At 37.1% G+C, this 27,534-nt stretch overlaps 1 protein-coding gene across 3 annotated transcripts in view; it reads left to right on the forward strand.

Moving 5' to 3' along the window:
- Tenm1 (teneurin transmembrane protein 1) overlaps positions 1-27,534 on the forward strand; it is an 825,611-nt gene that overhangs the window by 535,512 nt on the left and 262,565 nt on the right. For all 3 annotated transcript variants that reach the window (XM_026784949.1, XM_013350458.2, XM_026784950.1), the window contains 4 exons: positions 18,723-18,922; positions 20,117-20,327; positions 24,403-24,504; positions 25,999-26,193. In XM_026784949.1, the coding sequence (XP_026640750.1) occupies positions 18,723-18,922; positions 20,117-20,327; positions 24,403-24,504; positions 25,999-26,193 (708 nt within the window). The remainder of the gene's footprint in view (positions 1-18,722; positions 18,923-20,116; positions 20,328-24,402; positions 24,505-25,998; positions 26,194-27,534) is intronic.

The raw sequence follows: 27,534 nt of genomic DNA on the forward strand, positions 1-27,534 counted from the left end.
AAGAAGGTGAGAGAGTAGACTACGTTTTCTTTGCTCTGTCTTCCCTGAGTCATAGATAGGGTAAAGAAATCAATGCCGTGCTAAGTTTGAAACTTGAATGTCAAGTTAACTTTCTTTATTTATTTGGGGTTTTGCAGATATTTATTTCATGGACACAACCAGTAGTTAAAAGTCATGAGAGAGGCTTCCTCCAGAAACAAATGGGAGTGGGTGCAGAGACCCACAATCAGAAATAAGAGATAGTCTAAATTGGAGGTCTCCATCAGGTCCCCCCCCCTTGGAGTTCAGGGAATCCCATGGAAAAGGGGAAGAAGACTGTAGGAGTCAGAGGATGGAGGACAGCTGGAGAACACCGCCCATAGAATGAACTAATCAAGGTACATATGGGCTCACAGAGACTGAAGCAGCAGGCACAGGGCTTATATGGGTCTGCACCAGGTCCTCTGTGTACATGTTATGGCTGTTAGCTTTCTATTCTTGTGTGACTCCTAACAGTAGGAGCGGGTATGGTTTTTGACTCTTTTGCTTACTCTTTTCCTCCTATTGGGTTGCCTTGTACAGCCTTGACAGGAGGGCTTTTGCCTTGTGTTATTGAACCTTGTTTTGTCCTGTTTGGTTGTTGTCTCTTAGCGGTCTACTTTTTCTGACGGGAAATGGAAGGAGAGTGGATCTGGGGGAGAGGGGAAATAGCAGAAAGCTGTGAGGAATATAGGAAAGGGAAACTGTGGTCAGGATGAGAGAAGAATCTATTTTCAATAAATAAACAAATTAAAAGTCTGAAAAAAATTCGCTCTGTGCCACCAAATTAAAGGACTGTATCACCCGCACACAGGTAATCACTGTTCATTCAGATGGAACACAGTTCTACAGAATAATGCCGAGGTTCTTCGGCATTGGTTCATAGGACATATAGATATTAAAATGCACTGAGCTGCTCTTTGAGTAAACCCAATGTTGCCAGTGCCTTTTATTTAAAGGATATCAGAGTCCAGGACACTGTGGTAGAATTGGGAATAATTCATATAACCACAGTAAACCACATGAATAAAATAGTAGTAATGTACTAACAAAGAAAATATTGTTGGGAGCTTAGCATTATAATTTTTAAAGATTGATGTCAAATTACAGTAAATGCTACCTATAATGATATATAGATGTTTCTGCAACACAAGGTTTCAGAGGGCCCAGCTAGAGTGCTGCAACTTGTTTTCAACTATATTAAATCACTTTATCAATATATTTCAGTTTTAACAAAAGCTTTTCTAAAGCTTAGTGGAGACTTGACTTCTAAAGCTAATTTGTAAAATGGGTTCTCTATGGTAAAAGGCAAACTTCTTGTATAAAAAATTCATGATAAATATTCTTGGTCATATATGTTTAATGTGTGATTCTCCTTTCGGTTTAATTACTATCTTATTTTCATCCAGTATGTACCTTTTCTGTGAAGGCTTAATAAATGAGTCTGTATTATGGACTCTTGGGCTCAATATTCTACATTAACAGAGGTACTAAGTAGATTACTATAGAATAGCAGAGCTATCATACATGTCTAGTCTTTCAAAAGTAGAAAATTGTCCTATACCATCCTCATAATTTCATAGACTTTTAGAGAAAGCAGCTCATTGTAGAATTTATCACCCATGTATATATCCTACTATACTGATTTCTATTTATATCTATATTCCAGCCTACGTTATTTCTATAGAAAGATCAATCATTTACCAGCATTTTCATAAAGTCAAATTTATTCAAATTTCAAATGGAAATCTTGCAATTTCAGAATTAAAGCACAAGGTTGACCACATTGTTATTGAATAACCAAGTTGGGAGTGCTTCTCTGAAGAAGACTATTTCTCCCACTCACCATTCCATAGTTGCCTGTAGTTCTTTTCAAAGAATGAGTGCTATAGTTTAATAAAAGCAGCAGGAAGGAGTCACCCCATACAATGGAGCTCACATAGGAGGTTTACTGAAAGAGGGGAGAAAAGGCGCAGTTAAGAGGACCGAGAAGGAGGCAGAGAAAGGGGCAGAGAAGAGGACAGAGAAGGGGTAGAGAGGAGGCAAAGACTGATCCCTGGGGACAAGAGCAGCAGAAGAGAAAGAGATGGGAAGTGGGCAAGGCCTACTTTTTATAAGGGAACATAATGAATGTGCACAAGGGGTATTCTTAGTGTCTGCAACTGAGGACTTACCCCCTAAGAGCAGGTGGACACAGATGCCTGAATACAAGCATTCCTCCATTTATTTAATATAAAAGGTAAGGAGTTAGAGAGGGGTAGCAAGTTAGGCAGGGATGAGGATGCCATGTTTTTGGGAGTGCTTCCTGCTGACCTGGGGGACATTGGTCATCTTTGGAGGCCATGAAAAAGATGGGAAGCTTGCCACGTCCTGGGGTCTCTGGCTGTTTCACTTCACTGTCCAAGCTCCATGGAGCCATCAAGTGCCACTTGGACCTGGCAAAATACTGTTCGAGGTAGATCCAATTCAACTCTCTGGAGCTCAGAAGAACATTGAATTTACAAAACAGATAAGTTTTAGGTACATTATAAAGCAACCAAAGAGATTTTAAAATTCTGAGGTTGTGGCTATGATACTACAGTGGTAGAATATAGTGTATAGTACTCTGCCAGAGATATACTAATAGCTTATCAGAATTCCATCACTTAATGTCAAGATAATGAACAGTAACATAGTGAGAGAAAGAAATCGGGAACATGCTTCATTATTTTCGACATCTCATATCACTTTCTCCTTATCAGCACTTAAGCCTTCCTACCTTCACATGAACAAACCGTAAAGCACCTGTTCCTCTCCCATCACCGCAGCATCACATGGACACCCTCTTTCTATCCAGTTTACAAGGAGACACAGGTGGTTGATGACTGAAGGCAGTCAAAAGTAAAAAGTGAAACAGAACAAATTTTTACCAAAGTGGTAAGGTTGTCTCCTGAGAAGGCAATGAAAAGTGACAGGGGAAAGATCACCAGGAACAAATGGAAAAAGGACAAAAGGGGTCTGTGAGCAGGGACTGACGGAACACAGGGATCAGCATTGTCCTTGATGAGCCATGGGGGCAAACGTCTAACTCTGGGGAAAGGATCCTCTTGGGGAACCAGAAACTCAATTATAGAATATATATCTTATTTATCAAACATATGTCACTACTTATTTCAATTCTCTAGAAAGCTTAGTGTTGAACACTTGTCAAAGATGTAAGTAGTCAGGTGTAAACCTCTAAGTCAGTTTTTGTCAATTTAAATAGACCTTTATTACCTTAAAGTTTTATCACCATATGGAATATGTTCTAAACCAGGGTTGAATCACATATAGCCTTAAATTTCTATCATCATAGAAAAGTCCAGACTAATCCAAAATATCTGAGACTTGTTGCGTTCTTATTCTAAAAGGAGATCAAACAAACAGAGGGTTCATTAAGACTAATTAGTGTACCCTTTAACCTTCGTAAAAGATGGCTTCCAGCCATGTAGCTGCTTATATCATGATGAGGTCACCAAATAAGATGGAAGAGAGCCATGTGGTTGCTATTTAAAACATGTTGTTCTAAACAACAATTACATGCACATATACACAGAGTTGAATCCAAGTTACATATACATAAATGCAGAATCAAACCTAGCGTACATTATACATACAGGATTAAATCCAAGTCACATGTGCGCACATGCATGCATGCGTACACACACACACACACACACACACACACACACACACACATTAAACAGAAGTTGAGTAAATAAAAAGAAAGGGAGAACTGGTACATGCTGACCAAGAGGAAGCTGGCTTCTCCATCTGTCCCACACGTAGCAACAAACAGACAGGAGGTTTAGAGAAGGTGATCAAACAGACACAAGCAGGTCACAAAGCAAAGAAAAAGAAAGACAGTGGAGAATTCTTTTCTCGGCTCCCTGACTGCCTGCTCCAAAGGATACTGAGGCCAGGTTTGATTTGAAAGCAATAGTCAGTGTGTCTCTAAAAGCAAAGAAGTGCATGATTACCAAGAATGAGGCAGAACCAGGAATCCAGGGAGGATCAGATAAAGTAGTCACAAGCTGTTCAATACATTGTCATGCGAGAACAGGAGAGTCAAGGGCTCTGAGCCCGAGAGAGACACAGTTGCTTGGGTCCAGGACTTCGGGGAAACTCAGAAGGTGAGAAGAGGACTGTGCTTAAGAAATGAAGCCTCAGCCAGGTCGTGGTGGTGTACGCCTTTAATCCCAACACTCGGAGACAGAAGCACATGCATCTCTGTGAGTTTGAGGCCAGCCTGGTCTACAGAGCAAATTCCTAGACAGCCAGAGATACACAGAAAAACTCTGTCTCAGAGAGAGAGAGAGAGAGAGAGAGAGAGAGAGAGAGAGAGAGAGAGAGAGGGAGGGAGGGAGGGAGGGAAGGAAGGAAGGAAGGAAGGAAGGAAGGAAGGAAGGAAAGAAATGAAATGAAATGAAGGTTCACATCTAGGGGGAAATGGTCAGAGGAAGGTAGGCCACCAGAGATCCAATTGTTGGTGCTGAATGAAAGGCAAAGCTCTCGATAAAGGAGAAAGCAGATTTGTTATAGGTGTAAAAGAGCAGATCAGAAAGCAAATTAGTGGCAGGTGGAAGAAAGTGGATCTGTTGCAGATGTGGCAGACAGGTAGAGTCCTAGTGTGAAGTGGGTACCTTTGGCAGGCCCTGCCAAGATATGCCACTAAGCAAACATGCCACATGGAACAGAGCTAGTGCAAGAGGCTTGTTGGGATGGGGAGACCAAAAGAGTGAAAGAGTGGGAACGTGAGAGAGGCAGGCAGAGAAGATGAAGAGAAGCAATAGAAAGAAGAAGGGGCAAGAGAGGAAATTAGAGACAAAGAGAGGAGTAAAAGACAAGAGACAGCAAAAAAAAATGTGCGCTGTCTGGCAGGCACTTTTAAAGGGTGCATATGTTGCATAGCTGATGGCAGAAAGGGACCTGGTAACATGTAACTGCTTTGGCGGCAGAGACAGGCTGTTTCTGTGGAAACTAACATTGGCATTCTTTAATGAAAGAAGCAGCGTTAGATGTATAAGACCCCCTTTTTTTCTATTTGAGAGAGTTTACTCAATGAAAGGGAGAAATGCAGCTTAATAGGCTTCATAGCTGAGTAGAGAAACAGGCAGAAACAACACAGAGACGGTTTGGAGCAAAGATAAGACTTGAAAATAGGGTACCTCCTTCCATCTATCAGATCACTGGGAGAATGTTGCAAAGATCCCATAAAATATCGGGATATAGATTGCTAGGAAGTGGCCATTCGGATTGATATTTAAGGGGTATTTGGGCCATATATGACTGCAAAGACAGGCAAGTTTAGAAGCCCTTTAAAGTCTGAGAGCTTGGAGGTAGAGACCATGATGACACAGTTCTCTTGAGTGAGGCAGAGAAGTAAGATACAAGGGTCAGCAATTCCTAACATGCCAGGATTTCAGAGAGGATCAATTCTGGGTCATCATTCAAAGATCCAGAGGCCACAGGGTGCTGAACCCCAAGAGAGACATCGTTGCCTGATATCAGGGATTGTTCAAGAGGAGAGAAACGAAGGTAAAGGAATAAATCCTTACTTGTGGAGAATTCCCAGAGAAGTGGGGCTCACCAGTCACGCTCTTGTTAGACAGAGGGGGCCAGCGACCTGTTAGTTGGAGAAGTTAGGCTGTCATATGTGGACTCAGGTCCAGGGTCCCAGCATGCCTCAGTCTGCCAGGCAAGAGGAAGCACCAAGAGAACCTCCCAAATTCATGACAACCAGTGCTATAATTTTAAGAAACGGTACAAAGGAGTCATGTCATACAACCGGGCTCACATGAGAAGTTTATTGGAAGAGAGAGAAGGGACATAAATAGGGACAGAGAAGGGCAGAGAGAAAGGGGCAGATAAGGGGGGGGGGAAGGGGAGCAGAGAGGCAGGCAGAGACCAGTCCCTGTGGACAATGGTGGAAGAAGAGAAAGAGGTGGGAGATGGACAAGGCCCACCTTTTACAAGGGAACAGAGCGAATGCACACATGAGGTGCTCTTTGTGGATGCAGCTGAAAATGTGTCCTGTCAGGACCCTAAGCACAGACCAGTACAGATGCCTGAATATTCACAATGAAGCTCCATGAGATTCTCCTTCCCATGGTATCTTGTGTACCAGTGCCATCTTGTTCAGGTCTCTTTAGGCAGCCATGTTGATAGGGCTTCATGGGTGTAGCTTCTCTAATATTTCTAGGAGATAATTTCACAGCAATCTTCCTGTTCCTCTGGCTCTTCCAACAAATCCAACCCCTATCCTTTAGTATCTTTGATACTAAAGGTCACTCCTGAAATAATAAACAATATACACACATAACATAATGTGGACTGATATATATATATATTCCATTAGGTTTCATGGTCTGAGTTGATGAGGATGACTGACCAGATCCCTTTCTCTTGCTCCAGAGGTCACGTTAGGCCTGGTCTCACGCCAGGCCCGATACAATAAGCCCAGGGGCCAAGGTGCTTCTCTGACTCTTTGGAGAGATATGGGAACACGAAGTGATTTTCACAGAGTGGAAGCACTCTGTCATAATTCCTATGTACAAGAGAAAGGAAAGCTGGACTGCTCAAATTACAGGGGCATTGGTTTGCCATAGTAGCAAGATCTTCTCCTCTGTTATCCCGCAAAGGATCAAGGTCAGAACAGAGGAATTCCTAGCAGAGACCCAGTGTGGATTCAGAACTAACAGAAGCACAATTCATCAGATCTTCACTTTGAGGCTACTGACAGAAAAATACGAAGAATTTGGAAAAACTTACAATGTCTGTTACATCAACTTCAGGAAAGCACTTGATAGCATTTGGAGGAAAGGAATTTGAGAAACAATGAGATTTTATAGGTATCCAGAGAAAATCAGACTCTCTGAATGTGGCTGACAATGAGGGCTGACTGAGAAGCCAAGGACAATGGCACTGGGTTTTGATTCTACTGCGTGGACTGGCTTTTTGGGAGCCTAGTCTATTTGGATGCTCACCTTCCTAGACCTGGATGGAGGAGGGAAGACCTTGGACTTCCCATAGGGCAGGGAACCCTGACTGCTCTTTGGTCTGGAGAGGAAAAGGAAGGGAGAGTGGGGGGGGAGGGAGAAGTAAATGGGAGGAGGTGGAAATTTTTAATAAAGAGGAAAAACAAAAAACCCACAGAAACCCTTGATTTTCAATGTTATGTCATTTAAGTTTATATTTAATGGTGCTATGTACGGCAAAGGGTTAACAAATGAATCATAAAACATGGTTGTTGCCCTTAAGGAGACTGATTAAATCAGAAAGCTGAAAGAACATGCATACAGGTACCTGCAATCAAAATAGCATACAGCCAGCTGTTATACAGAAATAGAAGTAAGATGATTAAGTATTTAAAAGCTTAAAATTTAAAAAAATGTGAAAGGGTAACACATTTGCAGTGATCTGAGTTAGACAGTGAAAAACAAGGTGACTCAATCCTGATAAACTTTAGGAGTACATATTTAGGGATAAGTATATAGTCATAGGAGAAATGCAGATGGTAAAAGTCTACATGATAAGTATGTAATGAAGTGAAGCAATAGGGGTACTGGATGGAGACAGAAAATGATGAGATAAATTGTACAAATATCTAAAGGGCCACAAAAGTTATTGTTTACACAAGGAGAAAGATTTCTGCTTTGAAGACAAAAACAAATAGCCAATAGAGAGGAAGAGACTGAAGATGCCAGTAAGAAGAGATTGTGAAGGAATTAAAGTCCTAGAGGCAGCACAAGAGAAAGGAGGGAGAAGCCTAGATGATAAACTAGTACACCAAATTGTACGCTGTACCAGTAGAGACATGATGTATTTTTAAAAAATATGAAGTGGGAACCCAAGAAAGAAGGCACTATAAATGTTCAATAAATGCTACCATTTACTTTTATTATTCTTATTATTGCTAACCTTTAAAATGAGTTTTGTCTGTAAAAAATGTTATTTTCAAAATATTAAATTTCTTCTGGGTCCCTAAATTGTACATATCAAAGGTCATAGCAGCATGACAACCAATGAAAATCAATGTCTATGCAAGCTGCCTCTCTGTCTAGAGGCCAGGTATTAGAATTTATAAAACTTTCTCATTACTTTCAACTATGTGAGAGATAATCATCTAATTGTTAATAGATGTGCAGTTAGCAGCTATCTAGAATCTACACAGATATAAATGTTCTGAGCGTTCCACAAATGCATTCTAAGGCAAATAGTAAACTAGAATGAGCCCCTGGCACCACATCAAAGTCCAGAATGATATGACTTTGATACTTTACACCTCTACATAACAGTATCTAATATAACATATGAAGTGTACAAAATAAATATCTCTCTGGTTACTCCTTCCCATTCATACCTTGTACAAGTACTGGACAAAGCCTAAGTAGTTCAGCTTCTAGGTATCAGATGGCATACCACCACTGAGAAACACACAAAAATTCTTGAGATATTATATCGTAGATTGTACACATATGCACAAATATTCCGTGTCACTTGTACCTCTTAACCATATTTCTATAACAGCCATATTGACATATAATGTATATGCCACTCACTTTAAGTTCACAATTCAATTAATTTAAGCATATTTGTAGTTACTCTGCCATCACTACTGTTTTGTTCTTGAACATTGTTATCATTTTAAAAAATCATAAGTATTGTACAGAATTCTTTTCTTTCAAAGTTTGAGTGTTTATCGGTTTTTAAATAAGAGAAGTTCTATTTTAATTTTACATCTTGGTTATGTTTCCACACAGGCAATGCCACCGAGCACCATGCCACACACTAAGCCAGGCATCAGCTCCCTCCCACCCTCCTTCCTCAAGGCCCTGTCGAAGACCCTTTACTTCCCAACTAAACCCAACTGACAGATGAGTTCGGCACACAATGCCAACAGGGCCCTGCAGCAAGCCAAAGGGTTGCAGTGAGTCCCTCCTACAGACCACTTGTCACACAGGGCAGGCAGCAAGCATGCTCTTGGTGTAAGCCTTGGCACACGCTCAGACTCAGAGACACAGGCACACTCTGCCCCGTGGACTTCTCAGGACCTCAGTGGGGCCTCTCTGCATGGGGACAAGACTGTGCAGGACGGCTTCCGAGCATGGGGCCATATCCAGGTCAGCGTGGTGTAAGGCATACAAGGGTAAGAGAGGCCATGTCAGCAATGAATAGCGTCATGGAAAAAATTCCCAGCCAGCAGGACAGCCGTGGTTCTTGATGGTTCAGTTTCTACAACAATGAAGTTATCCAGTTTAAAGCCTACTGTGAACATATCACTTTTTTTTTTTTACTCTGGTCTGAGGCCATTTGCTCCAAGCTTGGTAACAGAAAAGAAAACAGGTTCTCGGCATGGAAACAGCCTAGAGAAGGCCAGGGCCCAGGGGCAGGAGGAAGATAGCTAAACTCACTGTGGCTGGGGAAATCTGCCTAGTCACTAGCATTGAATCAAACATGTAAAGTGTGAGGGCCTTGGTGGCGCACGCCTTTAATCCCAGCACTCGGGAGGCAGAAGCAGGTGGATCTCAGTGAGTCTGAGGCCAGCCTGGTCTACAAGAGCAAGTTCCAGGACAGCTAGAGCTGTTACACAGAGAAACTGTGTCTCAAAAATCAAAATAAAATAAAATAAAAAATAAAAAAACAAAACTCACAGAAATCTTATACAACTATGCTTCCTTTACCTAAGCAACTACTAATATACCTCAATGTATCTACCTATCTATCTATTCACAAATTTAATTCTACATAAATATAATTATATGGTAAGTAACCATTTGAGTACATTTTCGCTGAAATGTTTTCATAATTAATGCGGGTTATACATAGCATGTATACTTAGTCTTTACAGACGAATATATTCCATCAAATGGATGTGCCAGATGTTGGTCAAATGTTCATTATTTGAGAGACCTCTTAAAGGTTTTTACTTTTGGACTACTATGAATAACTCTGCAATAAATATTAATGTACGTGTTTTTAGAACATTTTTAGTGTTTGAGAATTTTGTATATGCATGTGTTTTGATTAAGGCCACTCTCCATTCCTTCTCTTCTTTATCCCATCTACTTCTTTTCCACCCTGATTTCATGTTTTCTTAAACCTGATAAGTCCACTTAGTGCTACTTGTATGAGCATGGATATAGGAACACTCTACTGGATTACAGGTAGCCTTTCAGGGGCCACATCCCTGAAAAAAACAAACCTGTTTCTTTCTCTCCTGGCAGCCATAAACTTCTAATAGCTCCTCAGCAAGGAATGATACTTCATCAACCCTTCCCCTATCCATGCTAGGATTTTGGCTGTCTTGATGATATATAGGTCTTATGCATGCAGTCACAGCTGGAGTGAAGGAGTTCGTGTGTGTGAAGGCCCTATCATGTGCAATAAACACTGTCTTGATGAAAATTCCTTATAATATTTCCACCATCACTACTTCACCAATAATCCCCAAGCCTTGATGGTGTGGTGCAATATAGATATTATACAGAGATCAGAGTACTCCATAGTCTAATATTCTCTAAAGGTTGATCTGTTCTGAGGGTCTGCATTAATTTTCATCCGATAAAGGCTGACAAATGTTGTAATTTATGGGCATAAAGGTAAGAACTTAAGGGGTCATTTATTATTACTACATTAGTTTAGCAGAATAATAGGATTATGCTCTCACACTAGGACCTAGGACCTAGCCAGCTAACATAACATTTAGCCCACTGTTATACCAGTGAGAAAAGCAGACTAAGGCCTATTTATTACTCTTCTCCTCCAATAGCATGCATAGAACCTCCCAGCGCTATAAAAGTAACACAAAATTTAATTATTTACAAAACATTTAAGAAACAATTTAAAAGAATTATGTGTATTATTTTTCAAATTATCAATAAACAAATACACACTCAAAATACCATTCCAACTAAGTAATACAATTAAAGACAAAGATTTAGTAATGTCATTTTATCATAGACCACATACATATATATACAGAAAACATATACTTTACTGTATAAGGTATTGTGATAGGTTATAAAGAATTCCCATTTATGGACCTAATCTTTTATACATTTGTGAAGTGTAAAATTAATTAATGGATTTTAAACATAGCAATCTATTAACAGCATAATAAAGACAAAGAGGTTTTATTTACAAACCTATAGTGTTCACTTCAATTTCTTAAGGGTCTAATTTTTTAATATTTATTTATTTTATATCCCAACTGCAGATTCCCGCCATCCTCTCCTCCTAGTTTCGCCCTCAGCCTCCACTCTGCTCACCTAATCCACTCCTCCTCCATTTCTATTCAGAAAAGGGCAAGCCTCCCATGGATATCAACAAAACATAGCCTATAAAGTTACAGTAAGACTAAGCACCTCCCCTTGTACTAAGTCTGGGCAAGATGACCATGTATGAGGAGTAGGATCGCAAAAGCCAGTAAAAGAGTCAGAGACAGCCCTTGGTCTGACTGGTAGGAGTCCCACAAGAAGGCCAAGCTACAGAACTGTATCAGATATTCAGAGGGCCTAAATCAGTCCCATGCAGGCTCCCTGGTTGTCAGCTAAGTCTTTGTGAGTCCCTATGAGCCATGTTAGTTGATTCTGTGGGTTTTCTTAAGATGTTCATGACCCCTCTGGCTCCTACAATCCTTCCTCCCTCTCTTCTTCAGGATTCTCCAAGCTCAGCCTAATGTTAAATTGTGGATCTTTGCATCTGTATCCAGAAGTTGCTGGAAGATGTCTCTCTGATGCCTATTGGTCTAGGCATGAATCTGTGTGTAGCAGAATATTGTTAAGCATCATTACATTGATGCTTTTTTTGGTCTTCTCATGTATGGTTCCATCCTAGGTCTCTGGGTCATCCAGCCTCTCTCGCTCGGTCCTGGCACTCTAGGCAATGTCAGAAGTGGGTTAACTCTCCTGGCATGGGTCTCAGGCTAAACAAGTCATTGGTTGAACACCCCCACAATCTCTGTGCCACTCTTAAGGCAAAACATACATAGTCAAGTCAGACTGTTGGTCAAAGGTTATGAGGCTGGGTTGGTGTCCCAATCCTTCCACTAGAAGTCTTGCCAGGTAACAGGAAATGGACTGTTCGAGCTACATATTCCCTATTGCTAGGAGTTTTCACTGGGATCAACCTTGTAGCGTTTCCCTTGCACCAAGCTTCTGTAACCCTGAAATAGCCCCCTTTCTAGTCACCTCTTTCAGTACTATCCCCTTCCACACCCCCACCTGATCCTTTGTGTTCTTATTCCCCCCATCCCCAGCCACTTCCCTTTCCACCCACAAAATCTTTTCTTTTTCACCTTCCCAGGAAGATCCAAGTCTCCCCCATTGAGCTCTTTGGTATCTAACCTCTCCGGGTCTATGAATTATCGTTTACTTTACAGCTAATATCCACTTTTAAGTGAGTTCATGCCATGTTCATGTTTCTGGGTCTAGGTTACTTTACTCAGGAAGATTTTTTTTAATTCCATCCATTTGCCTGCAAATTTCATGAAGTCGTTATTTTTAACAGCTGAGTAGTACTCCACTGTGTAAATGCACATTTTCTTCATCCATTTATTCCTTTCTTCAAACCTTGAAATGAAAGGTCAAAATAAGCTATTATAAGAACTAATTTCCACATTCCAATTTGTTAAAACTGTAACTACAGTATTTTTCTCTTCCCTTTCCTCCCTCTAAACCCTCCCCCAAACCTTCCTTGCTCTTTCCAATTCATGGCCTCTTAATTAGTATGTGCATATCTGTTTCCAAATATAACTTAATCTGTTAAATGTTACTTGTATGTATATTTTCACAGCTGATCATTTGGTACTGGATAACCATCCAGAATGATTTTTTCATTCAGTGTTTACAATGCTTACTACATGTGAGGTTCATTTATCTACTTCTTTGTCCTGCCTGTTTGAAAATATATAATGTATGCCAAAATATGTTTGCTAGAGAATCTGGAAAACATCTTTTGATGAATTAAAAGTTCATCAAAAATTAAGATATGTGAGTCCTTAAGATCAGTGCCAAAGGTTTTAAAAACAAAGAAGTATAATAATATTATTATATTCTATTTCAACAGATCATGCAAAAAAATAAATGAAGCTACATGAATAGAAATGATAGATTTTGGCCATTCCATTTGATATCTTCAAGGTTTTAGATTATGGGAAATAAAGTTTATTTGCTTTCATGTTTTTCTCTAAGAACTAATATTCTAAATTACAAGAATTTATTAATGTGAGATTATATTATATTGAAATGCCATAAATATGATACTTAAATCACGTCACATGCAATATGAGCAATTGAGCTCCTTTCAAGATGTTAATTATACAATAAGATAAAGTGAAAAATAAATATTTTTTAGTATATGATTCTTTTCCTTGGGCTACAATGCTTAGCTACTTTTTAAGGAATTCGTAAATGCCTTTATAAAACATTCATGTTTCTGTTAATATAAATACAGTACCTAGTCATTTTTATTTGAAGACCTTATATAATGACTCTTTTTAGGGAACACATGTCTGATCATGTGCCAGTGTCTGATTGGGTTTTGATTTTCTCGTACTGAATCATAATAGAATTATATACTTCATGGCATGTTAAGTAAAATAAAAATACACACATTATGTCCTGAATGTAGTTATTACCCTACATTTATAAACTAGTTTTCATAATAATCATATTGTTAGCATTCATGTATAAGGCTAGATATTTAAAACCTTGGTTTAAATGACACAGTCGCTGCAAACCATGTCCATCATAAATTTCATGCCCTATTTTTTGCCTTCGAGGTAGCTTGACCTTTTCTTGTCGAATGAAGCTACTTTCACTTAGTGTGCCATCCTTGAACATAGCTTATCTGCCTTTCATTTTTCCTGCTCAGCAGTTGATGCCTGTGTTGCAACCTATAAAGAGAGAGTTTAGCTCAAACTAAATTGGTAGATATTGGTAAGACTGTGATAACTACAGTACTGCACAGTATGATATGATTCAGGGCTCTCTGCATTTCATTCCCCGTGTGTACAAAGAAAAGCATTCTGTTACTAGAGAGCATGTTCTTCTTGATCCTTTTGATATGCTTCAGCAAAAAAGTGATTAAATGATCATTGAAACACAAACACTGCTATAGTATAGCTTTTTATTATGTTGTTTGTAATTTGTATTAGAATCAGACTCTGCTAAGTTTGCTCAGTATTTTCTTTTGCCTTTATTAAATCAAGCTGGATTTTCATAAAAACCACAGTTTGAATTGTTTCAATATTTTTTCTAGTTTCCCCCTCTTGTGAGTTACACCGTTAAAAATGAAATAAATGACCTCATAATCCATAACCAATTTGAAAGATAATAAAATGGAGAAGGTTATTTAATGGTGTAAATTGCCAACAGGAACATATGTCTCTTGCTGATGCACAAAATTCTAAAAGATTAGAGTCTTGGAAATTTCCCACCTGGGGGAATCTCTCTTCTCTAATATGAAAATATTATACCTAGATTATTTTCTCACTTTTTATTGAAATTATGGTCCACTTGTTTATATATTTTATCTCTATTCACATACCTTATATTAACTTTAAGCTTTTAAAGGGGAAGATTGTCTTCTCCTAAAATTATTTTCATGAATTATTGATGCATATGTACTCTAGATGTACAGTGATGATAATAACCAGATAACTTCAACAACAGAACTTCACAAGCCTCTTTTTGTTAGCTGAGGTTGCTGTCCTGTCTTGTTCTGCAATAAACACACAGAAACTATATTATTTGAAGTATTGTTTGGCCAATCACTTAAGCATATTGCTAGCTAACTCTTATAACTTCAATTAACTCATTTCTATTATCTTGGTAGGCTCGTGGCCTACCAGCAAGATTCCAGCTGGCAACTTACATCTTTCTCCTCCATGGCTTCTCCCTAACTCTGCCTATTCTCTCTATGTATCTTTTTCAGCTTGGCTATATTCTGTTAAGCCATTGGCCGAAAGCAGCTTCTTTATTAACCAATGGTAAACAGATGGAAATCCCACATCATCTTTTGATTTAATAAATAACATTAAGTAACATTATTATATAATGCTTGATGTTTATACAGTTCAGAAAGAGAAGTTGTAATATTAGGTCAGTCATCCATATAAAATTTAATATCCCCAACCAGTTTTTGCAGTTTTAAAAAATCAGCAGATTGGTTAGTTAAAGAGTATTCATGAAACCTAAAGATTTTATTGGTTGACCCTAGAACATTTTGAATTGTTTTATGTTTATAATATTGTTTGCATGACCAAATGGTGCATTTTAAGAAGTGATTTAAAAAAAAACTTCTAATGAGGATAACGGTTGGATAAACTGAATTTTAAGTTGAGAGCAAAAATGTTCACATAAATATGGTCTATTAGTCTCCTGCCCAATGAAGATGCTTTTTGGCTCTTAAACCTTAAGAGTTAAATTTATTATCAATCCTTTGGGAACCAAATTGCTCTGTCTTACTTAGAAAAAAAGTAACTTTCAGTGAAAAATAAGGTACTCAGTTGGTCATTTATTATCTCAAAGGGTATGTTTTATTAGAAATGTCAATTTCACAAAATTATGTGTCCTGTAATACATAATTATGCTCAAAATTGCATTTGAAATCTATTATTAACAGTTAACAGTGACCATTCTTAAAATAGTTATTACTCTTGGCCTTAACACAAAAAGAAATAATGTAGGTATTTTAGGGAGTTAAAAGCTGCAAGCATTGGCCTATGAATAAAGTCACTGCAGGTGTGTTTCTTAATGGGCTGCTAATTTTCTGTAAGGTGAACACAAAGGACAGGGACCGTGGGTGTTTTGAAACTGTGTGGTATGGAGACAGAGCTGATGTCTGAAAACTATAAAGATGGAATGAAGTGAGGCCAAATTCAATTTTCCCTCCTGAGGTATAATCCTCCTTGTTTAAAATGAAAGCAAACCAATTTCCTTTCCTCCTTTTCTATTCCTTTCCTCCCCACTACCACATGACATCGTATTCCATAAAAAGATACATTAAGCTATCATATCAAATAAAGCTATTCTCGTGCAAACTAAACATCTGCCCTCACAGACCAAGTACTTCTGGGTTTCAGATACTTGGCTATTAGTACTATCCAAATTATCCAAACTCACAATCATGGTGTCAGTTTAACACTCCCTTTGTGTTCACAACTATCACTATCACTTCTCAGGTATTGACAAGTGCACAATGCAACACAGGCTTCACTTGGAATCCTGTGAAAGTGTCTCACTTTAAACCCACTCATTCAATGCTAGTATTTGAAGACTGCTCAGTCACATTAATGTCTGACAAGCATGGCTTCAGAATCTTCTGTATTGTTCTCATGTCTTTCTCCTACTTTCCATTTAAACTAAATTACTTTTCACTGAAATGTACTTTTCCAACAGAAGTTATTTGTGCTTCCCCTAAATTCAAGTATTTGTGTCATTTCACCTGAATCAACAATGTGTACTCCCTATATTGTCCTTGTCTCTCCCTCTATTACCTTCCAAACCTTTCCAGTCTGGGGGGGGTGGTGGTGAATCTTTGCTGAAGATTGTGTATCTGAGAAATTACTATACCTCTGAGCTGAACCCTAGGCCTTTCCTCTATTAAAAAATTTTAATGATACCTGTGGAAGACTTCAGTTGGCATTAAATAAAATGGTCTTTAAATTGATGACCTACACAATAAGGATCCTTTCAAGAGTCAAATGTTACCAAATAAAAATCTCAGGGCAAGGTATGGGATATCCCTCTTCCAGTTCTTGGTCAGAGGTAACCTGGAGACCCACAAAGTAATTCAGGATACTGACCTTACTAAAAGACACAGTCTCACAGCAAACTCCCGGATTCTGTTGCTTTTTGAGTCATTCTACACCCTCTTTTGCAGTGTTCCCTGAGTCTTAGACGTGTGTGTGTGTGTGTGTGTGTGTGTGTGTGTGTGTGTGTGTGTGTGTGTGCTTTGTAGATATATCTGTTAGGACAACCATGCATTTTTGAATGGTTGTTTGCTATAATAGCCTCTGTCTGTTGCAAAGAGAAGTTGCCACAATGTGAAGTAAGGACTACACTTTGGTATTTATAATGTAGTTAGAGATTATGCTGGTTTAGTAAAACAGTGGTGTTGGGATATCCTCAAAGATCCATGGCATCACTGGACTTGGGCATTTAGCCATATTTTCGGTACCAGATATGATATTCCTCTTGTTGAATAGTCTTAAGGCCTGTTGGTTATTGCCAAGATATGTATGCCACTACTGCACTTGGCATTTTTGTTTCATGCAGGATACTGTTGTGGTTGATAGGTGTCATAGCTGCATAGGACTGCTGGTTGCCACCCTCCTTTGGAAGCTTGGATGGCACCTTATAGTTCTATGGAAGTTAGTCCTCAGGGAAGAGGCATTCAGTTCATTTCCAATCTTTGAGCCCTGTGTCCAAAGTGCATGGTGTCTTTGGAATAGGGATTTATGTTTCACCTCTTGGGGGCAAGCAAGAGCAGTAGCAACAAGCTGTATGTTTTGGGAATCTCTTTAACAACCCAAACCAACAACTCAAAGGAGGCCCTCTCATGCCTGGTATTGGGGTTTTTGTTAAATCATCTCTCTTACTTGTCGGGAACGTTGTTAACTCAGATGAGAAACGTGATTTAAACTGTATATGCATATTAATACAGAGAATTGCATGTATGGTACGTTTTCATTAGATAAATAGTTAATAATATGATTCCTTATGACTTTTTCAGATATTCTTACTATTCTATATTAGCTTTACTTATCAAATCCTTCTGAATGGTTCCCAAGACAATATAGACAATATGTCATTATTTCTATCCAACTCTATTCAGAATTCTTCTTATATATGCATATTCCACAACTGTAAGATCACCACATTACAGCACTGTGCTTTAGTGCAAGCTTCCCTTTAAGTGTTCTAACATCTTTTCCATAGCTATGTTGAAGACTTCTGCTCCTTCTAAAACTCATATTCAATGTCATTTCCCCTAATTACCTTTTTATGACTCATCAATCCATTCATTAAATAATTATATACTGATCATTAATATATATGTAATCTTTTCATACATTCACATATATTGTCTATATACTGAGAATAAAGCAATGAACAAGTAGCCACAGCCCTTGTTCTTAAAATACTTACCTTATATGCTGGGAAAATAGATAATATGTAATGTATAAATAAAATATGCAGTGTGTTGGAATGTAAATTACTATGAGAAAATAAAAGACAAAAAGAGCATGAAAAGAGGGATAAAGATATCCCTTAAACAAAATAATTTTCCTTCCTTTGAATACTGATAGCAGTTAATTTCCTTTACCATGTAGTTGCTTTTATACTTGTCCCATTTCCTCCATGATTTTCAAAACTCAGTGAGAGGAAGAACTGCATCTTACTAATCTTCGTAACTCCTGTAGTTACCAAGATAATATTCAGTAAATGCTTAAACGTAATTGTGTTTAACAAAATCAGTGGAACAAGAGTTCAGCGGAGAAACTGGCATAATAGTTATCCAGAAAAGGTCCCTTAGAATATATTTAATTTGAGCAAGAGCTTGAAAGATAGGAGCAAGAAAAGTGAGTTGTTTTGACACATCTCTTCTTGAAAAACTAAAAAGCATTGCTTTATAAATTAAGATGAATAATATGTATAATTCTCTCTTTTTAAAACCAGTGTTTCAGAAGGGACGAGCAATTGATACTGGAGAAGTTGACATTGGAGCACAGGTCATGCAGACCATTCCACCGGGCTTATTCTGGCGTTTCCAGATTACTATCCACCATCCTATATATCTGAAATTCAATATTTCTTTAGCCAAGGACTCTCTACTGGGAATTTATGGCAGAAGAAACATTCCACCTACACACACTCAGGTATTTGATATAATAGGTATTTTCTTAAATCTTTTTAGAGGGTACTATATCAAGCAGTTCAAATGTTGTGATTTGTGAATACTGTAGGAGTCAAAGATGAAGGCAAAAAAATCTTTTTAACAAATAAATATTCAGAGTCATCATACTGTAATGAAAACACTGTATGTAGAAATAAAAAAATGGCATTTAGCAGAACATATTCAGGATAGATGGTTGAAGAAAACATTCTTTAAACTTGATCTCCTGATTCCAAAGGAAATGTCGTTGTGACCGTCTCTAGTCCTGTCTTCTTACTCAGCTCTGAAGGTGGTACCATCAATCCTTCTGCTGTTATACCAGTCACAGAATGCACATCAACTAGAAGGGAGTGACAGATATTTTCTTAAGTAGATGGTATCTTACATACAGAATTCTTTCAACAAGCAATTCCTGTAAACGTTACAAGAATTCAGATATGTAAAACCTCTGCAGTTTCCATGGCCCATTCATAAACCTTGGATACCATATTTCTCATGTGTTTGTTAAGCTTATTTCTTTTCTGCTTTAATTTACCAGGAATGCTGCTCTATATAAGTAGTTTAAAAGAACTAAATACTCACTCCATATATCGAGAGTGATGACGAGCATCAAAACTTTTAATTTTTGGCCAAGTCAAAGATAGTGAAATGCCATTCAAAAATGAACCATAAAACATAGGAAAGTGTAAAAAACAATGTGTTCACCAAATGATTAGGGAGAAAGACTGGACTTTGAATATTTAAATACATACCCACAAAGGGAGTAAATTGTGATAAATATTGTTATTTATAATTTATTTGTGTTTCTAAAACCATAAAAAAACCTTTTAAATTTGCTGACAAGGTCGCATTTCTGAGCAGAATAAGTTATCAAATATCTACTCTTAGATAGATACTTTGCTAAAATGTCAAGATCTCATACATAATACTCAAAACTGTGTCTATTTCTTAGAGGTTTGCTTTTAATCAATTTTTACTTTGAACATTCCCAAGCTGAGAAGTTCACAAAATTTATACGTGTAGTAAAACAATTTTCAAACCTAACAAATGTCTTTGGCATCAAATATACTTAAGAATTGTTAACTCTCAAAGCACAGAATATGTGAGAGTTAAGCATGGTTATATGCCCAGAAGTAAAAAAATAGTTCAAGCTCACAGTTGTGTTTGTTTGTTCCAGTTTGATTTTGTGAAGTTAATGGATGGCAAACAACTGGTAAAACAAGACTCCAAGAGCTCTGACGACATCCAGCACTCCCCGAGGAATCTGATCTTAACATCCCTTCAGGAGACAGGTTTCATAGAGTATATGGACCAAGGACCTTGGTATCTGGCATTTTACAATGATGGAAAAAAGATGGAACAAGTATTTGTGCTAACTACAGCAATTGGTAAGCTGCCTTGGCTGTTATTTTAATTCACAGCATATCTCTTGAACACACTGGTGGAAAAAGTATTTCATTACTCATACAAACTGTTCCATCTACCTTAAAGTCACTAGTCACTAAATGTCACCATGAGTAACATTTTATTTTTGTTCTCGTTGTCATTAAAATATTGGGTAAGAATTTTTTAAAGCTCTCCGGAACTTGCCGATATTTTTGGACACTTGTCATGCAGCCCTTTATATCTTTTTTATTAAGAAAGAAAACAATTTTATTCATTATGCATACCAGTCCAAGTTCCCAGTTTCTCCCCTCCTCCCATTCCTTTCACACACCCTCTCACCCCACCCACCCCCATCCACTCCTCAGAGACGGTAAGGCACATTGCTTCGTAAGGTCCAAGGCCCTCCCTACTATATCTAGGCTGAGCAAGGTATCCATTCAAAGAGAATAGGTTCCCAAAAAGCCAGTTCAAACACTGGTTCCACTGTCAGTGCCCCCCAGTCTGTTGCAGCCATGCAACTGTCAACCACATTTAGAAGGACTATAGGGTCTTAACGAAAATATTCTCTGGATAATATTGTTTTAGAAAACTATATAAATGTACAACTTCATAGGAAAGCTTAAAAGCAAAAGTATCCCTGTTGAACTGAACCATATAGCTTTCTTCTATACTGCCAGTGACATAGCATGTAGGTTTATGAGTTAAGAGTCAACATGAGCTAAAAAAGTAAATTCAAAGTCAGTATTGGCAAACCAGAGAGTATTTACCTTAATATAGAAAACAGTCTAGGGCTGTAGTTTGGTGACAGATTCCCAAAGTTCTATCCCCAGTGAGAGAAAAGAAGATAGGAACTAAAGACTCTGTTAAATGGTTTGATTATAAAATAACAGTAAATAAATCCTTCTTAAAATAGAAAGACTGGACTTGATATATTTAGTTAAAACAATTGATTCTAGAACCACTAAGACTTTAAAATACAAACTAAGAATCCTTAGAGAAGAAGAATACTAAGAACAATAACTTGAGTCATTACCATTCTTCAGATTTCTTTGGATCTAATAATCAAATGGTTATTTCAGTGTGCCCATAGCTTTTTAAAGTATGGTCTTTCTAAATGTAATGCCTATAACACTCTTCTTCGCCATCACCCTCCTTAGTCTGAAGAATCTTTGTCTTTTGACATGTTTTCTCAGTAAACTCACTCCCCTGATTCTTTGTGTGAAGAAAGCGTAGCTCTTTAGCAATTTGGGAGTCCTTGGGGTAAACAACTTGTAGATGGAGCATCAGATTGTTTGAATTTTCATAAAACACATGCCTTTTAAAAGAAGAGAAAATCTTTTACAGCTGTCAGTTTCCTACACAACTCTCTACCACTTTATCCTTTAGCTAACCTGTTCAGCCATATGTTTAGGAAGATGTGTTGACTGTTAATAGATAGACCATCTGCTCCTGATAACAATTAGATTCTATTTTTACTTGATGCCGAAGACCTTGAGAGAGTAGAAAACAGTATTCTAGCCATAAGACCATTAAAGTTTTTCCTCTAAAATAATGAGAAAAGCAATAAAAATCATACTAAGATGAACTCCATTGATCTTACATCTTCAAAATACATATTTTTGTTAACTTAGGAAAATGATATATTTTCAGTAACATCACTATTTTGTCACTAAGAGTATGTCCTTAAAATTATGACAATGAAAAAATCAGAACGCAATTTTGATGATTGCCATTAAATTGTGACAGGCTGACTTAGAGAAATTAGAAGATATAAAATATTTGTGAATATTTTCTCTGTTCCTTTTAATTTAATCCCTCATCTCAAATTATAAATACTAATCAAGTTATTAACCTGTCAAAACTGAGTAGATCCTAAACATGCTTGGGACTGTTTACCTTCACTTTATTTCATGCCCAAAGGAATTTCACCTTTCAGAGATAGTCTTATTATCCAGATATCAAGCTATCAGTTTCATATGGACCAGTGTATTTTCCTTTTGCATGTGCAAGTCAGTACCTTTACTTTTCTACTTGTTTAATATTAGAAGGAACAGATATATTTCCCTCCTTGCTCCATTAAAGAAAGTTCAAGGGAGCTGAAGATATGGCTTAGCAGTTAGAAGCACTTGTTGCTCTAGGAGAGGAATCGGGTTAAATTCCCAGCACCCACATGGTGGTTCAACCAACCATAACTCCAGTTGTAGGATATGCAGTTGTTTGACCTACAAAGACACCAGGTACACACATGATACACATCCATATATGTAGGTAAAACACTCATACCTAAAATAAAATAGACAAAACAACAAAAATTAAGTTCAAATAAATTTCCCGCAAATAATGAAAAGCATATAAATCATTTACCCTAAAGAATAAACATTTATTTAGGTTTTTATACCTTATCTTAATAACAGTAAAGGGGACTTATATACTTCATAATCAAACTAATGATTGTGTTGTTTATAATCCATGCAGCCTCTAAATCCATTCCAAACTATTTAAAGATTGTCTAAAATGCGTCCATACCATTTTCATTTTCTTGTCTTTATTCTGCCAAGGGAAAAACTCCAACATATCAGCCATAAGTTCTCTAAATATGTAGTAAACAAATTAAAGTACATTGATCTTAATGCTTTAATGTGGGAGTACCTACAGATTCACATAGGGTGCTTGGGAGATTGGAGATTGCTGGACAAGATCTCTTAGACCAGATTCAGGAGATTCAGAACTAAGGTCCAGGAATCCATCTTATAGGTGTCACACAATGATTCTACTTATTCAAAGGGTTCATAGGCCACAGTTACACAAATATCATTTCTTAGCCTTCACTGCAATTACAGACTCTCGTCATCTAAGCAAAGATACCAGGACCACCTCCTAGAATTTCTCTTTTTTTTAATTAGAAACGTTTTTCCTAGTGAAGAAGGGTTTTTTAAATTAAAAATGGAAAAGTCAGTGAAATGGTTTTAATAGGTAAGAATTTAAAAGAGAGAAAGAAGGAAGGAAAGAGATAAAGAGAAGATAGGAAGACTCTGAGGTAAAGATTGTTAATTATGGAATTTTTGTATTTTTATTATTTAAAGTAAGTTTTAGCTTTAAATATATTTTGATTATATTCTTCCCTTCTCCTAAGTTCTTCCATATCTTTACCTCTTCCATTCCTATACAATGTCAACTTATTTTTCAAATAGATAAAAACCAAATATAACAAGCACACATATACCACACCAATGGATGACACATTGAAAAACATGATCTTTCATAGGACTGCGAGTTAATTATTGTTAGACTCAAATATAATTGCAAACTACAAAAATTAAAGTTATCTTCGAAGACTGACATTTGTAAAGTAGTATTTTTCAGAAAAGTTATATAAATTTATTTTCTGTACTACTTTATGGGTACCTTCAAAGCCTTCTCAATTCCCCTGAAAACTGTTTTGTAAAAATGGTATGAAAAAATTAGTGGCAGGGAACTGATAAGCATTTACAGTCAAGAAGACATTTCTCAACAAAATACTCAGGTTCAAATGCTTTTAGTGGTGGTAAATTTAATATGAACACTTACTTTAAAAGCATGCCATTGTCACTTATTAATGAAAATGGACTACTGATTATCATATTTAACCTGTCAAGATACTATATTAAATAGTCCACTTTGCTATAGAAGAAACTTTATTTGGTACAATATAAGTATAAAAAGTACAGTAGTCTTTGTCTTATGAGTTACATTTTTAAAGTATTTTTTTGCTTTTGAGAAATGTTATAATTCTCATACCTTTTAAGCTTTATCATAAATGCTTCTTAAGAATACAATTTATGTAGACCTTTTATGCACTTTAGAGATGAGATAGCTTTCGTTCTTCTCTTAAAAAGTCAGTTCACTAAATTGAGAACCATGTTTAATAATCTACTGCATATGACATCATGCAAAAGTCTTTATCCCTAATTTTGAGCAATAAGTTCATTTCAGACAGCAGAGGACAAGATTATTATAGACAAAGAATTCCTGAAACCCTTAAAACATCCAGTCTCTAGCCTAAATATGGGTTTATTTGTCTCTCTTTTATATTAATAGAAATAATGGATGACTGTTCAACCAACTGCAATGGAAATGGAGAGTGTATCTCTGGACATTGTCATTGCTTCCCAGGATTTCTTGGACCTGACTGTGCTAGAGGTAATGTTGTGCTATGATTCTGATTGTTTTAGAGCAGGGTTTCTCAACCTCCCTAATGCTGCAACCCTTTGACACAGTACTTCATATTGTGTGCTACATTCTAACTGTAATTTTGCTACTGTTATGGATTGCAATTTAAATATTTGATATGTGACCCCCCCCATGGGGTCATGCCCAACAGGTTAAAAAACACTGTTTTAGAGACCCATTATTGAAGAACTCAGAGTTGTTATAGTAATAATGGTCATACAACAAAAGCACTGGCAGTGCTCTCCAACAACTGTCACCAAAATCTGAGCACTTAGTATGCCAGCTGCATTCTCAACATTTCTCATCGCCTCTTTTAATTCCTCTTTCCTACAATAGTCCTATGAAGTAGGTCTGCTATTAGCCCTATTTGATGAGCATAGAAAGAACCTCAGAAGGAATAGTTAAGGACGTAGGTAAGATTAAGTACCAGCTGAGATTTGAACCTAGATCATCTGAGCCAACTACAGTATACTGCTTATATTTCTTTTATAAAGCAATTCATAACAGTCTGAGTATAAAAGGAAAAGTTAGTATTTGATAATACTATCATAACTGAAGTAGTGATGAATCACTAAATAGATATGTAGTTTATAAAGAAAGAAATGAAAATTCAAAAGTTAAACTTAGCAATCTTTATTGTTTCGTGTGTTTGTACATAGTTTAATTAATTCTTGAAAAGCCTTAGATAAATTGGACCATGCATTCCTCTAGAATTGGAGTTATCATTTTGCACATGCTTCCTTTTCATTTTCAGTGTAGTCTTAAAGTTTCTGGTCTGCTTGGTTAATCTCGGGTTTCTTCGGAGGAAAAAAAATCCTCTGTTCATTTAGATTAAATTCCATTCAATAGAGAATTCTAAAGCAGTTGCTAGGTTCCCTGCACCATAACAGATCTTGTGAAATGGAGGAGAAGGGTTTTGTATTTTAAAAGACATATAAGAAAAACAGAAGATGTGGGCACTGCCGTCAAAACCTCATGGATTTAAAGTGAACACACACAGGGACACAGCAGAATAGGTGTTCTAGTAAAGTCTGTTGAAGATCTTCTCTACGTGTCTGTTTGTACAGCCTTTATAAGACCTTTTCATGTGAATAGCACCCTATTTCTTAGATTTTAATGCACACTTTGTTTTCCAAAAATAGTATACATGTATTTGAAGAAATAAAAAAAAACATTTAAGAGAGAAAACCCTTAGTTTAAAATAGTAGCAGTGATAATAGTTTGAAGTTGTAATAAGATCAAAAGCAAATATTTTTCCTCCACTTTGGAAGTCTTCGTAATTTGTCTTTACCCCACTTCGATAGAAGGAAAATTCTGCTTGTAATCATTATCATAAGCCTATTTAATAAAGAATAAGACAAAAATATTACCTTTGCCAGAAATAATATACTAGAGCCAGAATAGAATTATTCTTGTGAGATTTTTGAAAGGATTGTAACAACAAGTTTATTTGCCAATCTTTAGATTCATGCCCAGTGCTGTGTGGAGGCAATGGAGAGTATGAGAAAGGCCACTGCGTCTGCAGGAATGGCTGGAAAGGACCTGAGTGTGATGTTCCAGAAGAACAATGCATCGACCCAACGTGCTTTGGCCACGGCACCTGCATCATGGGAGTCTGCATCTGTGTTCCCGGATACAAAGGAGAAATATGTGAAGAAGGTCAGAGCCCCATTTCAATATATTGCTTCAGGCTATTCTCTCGCTGGATTGTCCGCAGTGTCATTCTGTAATACTAGTATAGGACAAGCCCTCTTTTTGCAAACAGTAGATGTTCGACATGCCCTTGGAACACACGGCAAAGGTTTGAGGTCAGGGAAGCTCAAGTCTCTTCTGGAAGCCTCACAGAATACATGCGACTGTTTCTATGACACTTGCAAAGTGGTAATGCAAAAGTGATATCTTTTCTCCTAATTTCTAATACTGTTTTCTAACGTGAGAAATTCCATATTGATTATGTTAGGTGCTAATTCATATATTTCCACTATTACAGAGTGCATTATACTGCATAATGAAGCATTGCATTTAAAGAATGACATAAAAATAATGATGTAAACACATTTGGAGCAGTCTTGCAAATGTTTTCTTTGGATGTGATTTGTAATTATCACTATTATTTATCTATTCTTACATGCCTCATGCTGAAGCTTGACCTCAATGCCTAAACCATCAGGCTTACCACTAATGAGTTTAAAGAAGAGTCTTTGTATTAAATTCATCCCAAAGGAGTCTTTAGAAAAAATATTTTGTGATGGCTATAGTTTTATCACTTAAACAGACATATTGGAAAATAAGTTTACTAGTAATCAGACCATTTTCATGCCACATTCTTCAAATAAGACTGATTTCAGAAATAATATTAAACCATTACCATGGGAGATGGTCTCATCACAACTGTTATTCAGGAAAGGGGCTGCTGAAAATGCACTGTAATTGCTTTTTAAAGATCGCTCATTATGACTATTACACAGCATTCTAAAGGGTTTAATCTCATTCTGCTCCATGAACAAGCAAGACTTTAGCTTTCCACCTCCCATCAGTGGCAGTAGGATAGGGGTGTAAGGACTTTGTCCCAGTGAATTCCTGTACAAGGCACTGGACTTCCTAATACATCTTAAAATACATTTTTTATGATAATCATGCTATCACTATATATAAGTATAAAGTCGGATGCTGTATAGAATCAGACATGGTTAACAGTGAGTGATATCTAACACATCTATAATTTGACATGAAAATCATGTAACCCAATTCATTAGACTCTCCTGATTTGAATTTCATACGCAGCTGAAAAGGAGTTTAGCTTAAATTAGCCTTTTACTTTGTCTCTACGAAAATATGTAAAACAGCCAAAATAATATGGAAGAATGCTTATCATATTTAATGTCATAAGCTTCACAAATACAGTAGAAAAATTTCAATTCTTAGATCACATATGAAGAATGTATAAGCTGAATCAGGCTATGGATAGATTTTGGTTACAGACATAATGTGGTCATTGTT

Source organism: Microtus ochrogaster, chromosome X (genome assembly GCF_000317375.1).
Source record: "Microtus ochrogaster isolate Prairie Vole_2 chromosome X, MicOch1.0, whole genome shotgun sequence".
Classification (NCBI taxonomy): Eukaryota; Metazoa; Chordata; class Mammalia; order Rodentia; family Cricetidae; genus Microtus; species Microtus ochrogaster.